The sequence below is a fragment of the Myotis davidii genome, unplaced genomic scaffold (genome assembly GCF_000327345.1).
Source record: "Myotis davidii unplaced genomic scaffold, ASM32734v1 scaffold1115, whole genome shotgun sequence".
NCBI classification, from domain to species: domain Eukaryota; kingdom Metazoa; phylum Chordata; class Mammalia; order Chiroptera; family Vespertilionidae; genus Myotis; species Myotis davidii.
In genome coordinates this window covers 1272160-1277016 of record NW_006287910.1, presented here as the reverse complement: position 1 = coordinate 1277016, position 4857 = coordinate 1272160, and the positions used below count along the sequence as shown (strand labels likewise).

The 4857-nt window shown below is 50.3% G+C and overlaps 1 protein-coding gene across 1 annotated transcript in view; it reads left to right on the top strand.

Annotated features, from left to right (window-relative positions):
- Positions 1–4857, top strand: part of MYH11 (myosin, heavy chain 11, smooth muscle) — a 140497-nt gene that overhangs the window by 121621 nt on the left and 14019 nt on the right. Inside the window, exons 28-32 of the mRNA XM_015561293.1 lie at positions 593–820; positions 2821–3027; positions 4145–4249; positions 4339–4491; positions 4712–4857. The exon at positions 4712–4857 is cut by the window's right edge and continues 118 nt beyond it. Coding sequence (XP_015416779.1) covers positions 593–820; positions 2821–3027; positions 4145–4249; positions 4339–4491; positions 4712–4857 — 839 coding nt within the window. The remainder of the gene's footprint in view (positions 1–592; positions 821–2820; positions 3028–4144; positions 4250–4338; positions 4492–4711) is intronic.

The window sequence follows — 4857 nt, the reverse complement described above, 5'->3', positions numbered from 1 at the left end:
AAAGAAGGTCATTTATTCATTCAGAAAACACAAATGTAGAGAGCGTGTGTGTCAGGTGCTGTGCAAACACTGAGATTCATCTCCCACACGCTGGGTTTTGTGCTGCAGCACTGACCTGTGCTCCCATCCCACCTGGCGAACAAGACAGAAAAGCCCGATGCAGGACTTGGAAACACGGACTCAGACTATTTGGGCTCCATTTCTGGTCCTACACACCGTGGTTGTAACAACTCAGGAAGCTGCTTACCCTTTCTTAGCCAGTTTCCTCAGCTCTACAATGGAAATAATAGTACGCCTGCCTCGTAGGGCCACTCTGAAGATTATATGAGACAATGTATTAAAGAAATTAGGTCAGGGCCTGGCACACAATAAGTGCTCAATAAATAAGAGCTAATATTCATATTTCTGGAACATTTTGCCAGTCATTTTGCAATTCTTTCAACAATAGTATTTTGTGTATTTGTTTGCTGGCCCTGAAAAATTCTAAGCAGGTAACATACTCTTCTTTTTGCAGCTGAGGAAATTCCAGCTCCAGGGGGGTTGGGTGACTCACCTGAGGTTAGGTCACACGGCGAGGAAGAGGTGGCGATAGAGAGGTCAGCTCTGGGTCCTTTGCACAACACTGAGGGGAGCCCCATCTCCCCCAACCGCCATCACTGTATTCTTCCCGTCCAGGGCCAAGAGGGAGCAGGAGGTGACAGTGCTGAAGAAGGCCCTGGACGAGGAGACGCGATCCCACGAGGCCCAGGTCCAGGAGATGAGGCAGAAGCACACGCAGGCGGTGGAGGAGCTCACGGAGCAGCTCGAGCAGTTCAAGAGGGTGAGTTGTGATGCTTTTTTGTGACAACACGTCAATGGGTGCCATATCCACAGCTTCAAATAACCACATGTCAGAGTATGCACTAAGATGAGTAACACACTATGCAAGATTCTAACGATAAAGACAGCAGCCAGCGCTTACCGACTGTACCGTACAGAATGGCAATTAATCTTCACAACTACCCGAAGAGGGAGGTGCTATTAAGCACATTTTACAGCTAAAAAACAAAAACAAAAAAACACACACAATTTCCTTGTGTTTCATTCCCAGGGGTGAGTTTTTTAACTTGTGACCTCCTGCTACATTGCTTCCCTAAAGTCTGAATTTTATCGCCCTCAGTTATACATTCCCCACCTCCCTGCACAAACCAGGTGAAATGGCCATAGCTTTACTGGAAATGGTAGGAGTTTAAGTCCCTGTTTAAGTCCCAGTTAAGGTGACCTTATTCCATGAGCTTTGAAATCTTCCATGAACTGGTTTATTGAGTATCTTTCTGTGAGCTGGTTCACTCCCTCTTCTATCAGAATCTCAACGTTCCCTTTCATGTCAATAATGTGAGCAATCTCTTATACAGCACTGATTCCAGGCCAGACACTTTCCCAAGGTTTCACACACACTGGTCTAGTTTTCCGCGTGACCTCTGCTCAAATGCGATCCCCACAGATGGGCTATTCCCACCTTCCAAAATACACTCCAGACAGTAGTAAGGTATATGTGTCCCCTTGACTACTCTCAAGCCAGGTCAGAGGGGGCTGGGCTGGAAGCCAAGTCCCAATTCATAGCCAGGCCTCTTTGGAACGACTCAGCTGCTAAGGACACCAGCAGGCAGCATCCGTTTCTGACCTGCGTGAAGCAAGTGGAGGCTACAAACTCTTGCCCCCATCTCAGGTGCACTGAACAGAGGAGCACCTATAGTTTACCTGTAACAACTTTGGTACAAACGTGGAGCCCTGGTCCAAGCAGGTTGTTGGGAAAACTTTTATCATCCTGGCCCCATTACACGTGTGGTTTTGTCATAGTTCTGGGGTCTTCAGCTGAGCGAAGATTTTGGGGGGCCCAAATCCCCTGGGGTCCTTGCTTATCAACCTGCACTGTTTCCCCTAAGAGGCACTTTGTCCCTGGCGGAGGTACTGACACCTCAGTCACAACGGGGACAGAGGAATGGCTTCCCTGAGGCTGCTTGAGCACAGCATGGCTCCTGCCTACGCATTGTGGGAAAGCTCAGTGTTGTTTCCTCTGCCCTTGGGACCCTCATGCTTTTCTCTTACTTCTCACCCGCCAACCCCATAAAAACAAAAACCCTTCTTTCACCCCAAATACTTTTCTCTTAGGGAAGTTGACATGCCAACAGGAGCTGGTTAGCTAAAGCGACTTTCTCTTAACTGTCACTGAAATAGCGTGCATTTGATAGTAAATGTGATGGACAAAAGGGATGGTAGGGACTGGGGCCGAGTGAAGTGTGGCTGCCCCATCTATCGGGCCAGCTGCTACTTAGATCCAGCGGATCACTGCCTTGGAGGAAGGCAAAACTCCTGTTTCCTTATCTTTAGTTTGGTTTTGTTTTTTTTCTGGAAGTCAGAATTAGTGAGGTATATGCAGTAAAATTCACCGATTTTTTTAAGTGTGTAGCTCAGTGAACTTGGACAAATGTATGCATTTGGGTAACCATCACCACAGTCATCATGATATAGGACATTAGATTATTTAATAGAGAAGCTGGGAGGCCAGAGTTGTCTGTGACATTTATTAAAATGTTCGCACTAATTTTTCAGAAAGTAATGAAGGGCCAAAGGGGACATGACGGCAAGTTGGCTGCAGCCCGTGTGGGCTGCAGGTTGGGGACCTCTGCGCTTTAGGAAAACAGAACCCCAAGTCTTCCTGGTGATTCTGTGTCTCGTCCCTGCACCCCCCGGGGGAGGGAAAGGACAGAGGTTCCTACCTTACAGTGCTCTCCTGGCCACAGCTGTAACGCCTTCCCTCCCCTCTGCTTCTCGGGCCAGGCCAAGGCCAACCTGGACAAGAACAAGCAGACGCTGGAGAAGGAGAACGCAGACCTGGCGGGCGAGCTGCGGGTCCTGAACCAGGCCAAGCAGGAGGTGGAGCACAAGAAGAAGAAGCTGGAGGTGCAGCTGCAGGAACTGCAGTCCAAGTGCAGCGACGGGGAGCGGGCCCGCGCCGAGCTCAACGACAAGGTCCACAAGCTGCAGGTGAGGCGGCACGCAGGGCACCCCTGGTACCCGCTCTGCGAGGGCTGCTGCACTTCCCAGCTCACTGAGGTCTCTCCTGCTGCAAAGCAGGTCCGTTTCCTCTAGTTATATCCCTAATGTAACCCGAGATGGTCACCCTATCCAGTTTAATCATGAAGAACCTCCATCCGTTCATCCAACAAGTATTTACTGAGAACCTGCTGTAAGCCATGCACTGTGTTGGATCCTGAGATACAACAGCAAGGAAGGAAACAGACACTGTTCCTGCCCCAGGAGAACCCCAGCCTAGTGGAGGGAGAGGCTCCGATAATCACAAAAATGAATGTAAAATGATGCTGGAAAGGGGTGGCACTTAGCCTCTTTAAGGGGTGTAGTAAGTATGAACAAGAAGAAGCCTGGCCTGCAGGAGGGGGAGTCAGGAAAGGCTTCCCTAAGGATGTATGATCTGAAAGAAAAGGCAAAGGGAACAGCATCTCTAAAGGCCCCGTTGTACATGGGAAATTAGATCACATGAGACCAGTGGAGCTAGAAGGCCAAGTTGAAATGTGGTACAAAATGGGACCAGGGAGGCAAGTTGTGGCTGGGTGACACAGCGCCCGCCTTCAGGGCCCTATTATATGTATGTTGGTCTTTACTCGGTGATGGGAAGCTATTGATGGGCATTAAGCTGGAGAATGACACAGCCTGTTTATCTTTGGTCTTATTAGCTTTGAATAGACATTTGATCCAACTCTCCTTTCGTGGGATATGGTCAAACTTTTGATAAATATTTAGTGTGCTTACAGTCTGGGATGAGAGAGCAGGGAAGCATTAAATATATTTTCCACATCCAGGTGAGGGCAGGGGTTTTGCTATCCTAACACCAGCACTGTCCTGGAGGAGTGGAGTTAAGGTCACGTGTGTCCTCATTGTAAATGTGAAGAGGCCAGGGATCCCAACTTATAGGCAACGTACTTCCCTTGGGGGCCGCCGTGATCAGGCCCCACAGCTCATGGGTATTTCTCAGTCAATGGACACCACATGGCGGTGGTATCTCGTGAGTAGAAAGTGTTCCTCTTACTTTAAGAGGATCCTGTCCTAGAGGTTCCAGCTAAACCACAGTCTCTTGCCCCCTCAGAATGAAGTGGAGAGCGTCACAGGGATGCTCAACGAGGCGGAAGGGAAGGCCATCAAACTGGCCAAGGACGTGGCCTCCCTGGGGTCCCAGCTCCAGGACACCCAGGTGGGTATCCCATCACATCATCCAGAGGGACCTAGAGTCCAACCTGCCTGGGTGTGGGTTCCTGGGACTTGCGTGTGTCCTTTTTGCAGGAGCTACTTCAAGAAGAAACCCGGCAGAAGCTCAACGTGTCCACCAAGCTGCGCCAGCTGGAGGATGAGAGGAACAGCCTGCAGGAGCAGCTGGATGAGGAGACAGAGGCCAAGCAGAACCTGGAGCGCCACATCTCAACTCTGAACATCCAGGTGCGGCTGTGTCCTGGCTTTTCTGGGCCGGAGGGTAGCTCAGGAGCTCCGATGTGCTCTCGGAGGGCATTGGCGCCATTTTTGCTTGGCTTGCAGGCTCCTCTTGCTGTTGAATTTCTCCCGTGAGAAGAAGGTGGTCTTTGCTTCTCAGGCTCTGGGGGACAGGGATGGGAGTCAGTCACTGCCTCCTCTCACCCCACCTCCAACCCTGCCATTTCAGCTCTCCGACTCGAAGAAGAAGCTGCAGGACTTTGCCAGCACCGTGGAGGCCCTGGAAGAAGGCAAGAAGAGGTTCCAGAAGGAAATCGAAGGCCTCACCCAGCAGTACGAAGAGAAGGCAGCTGCTTATGACAAACTGGAAAAGAC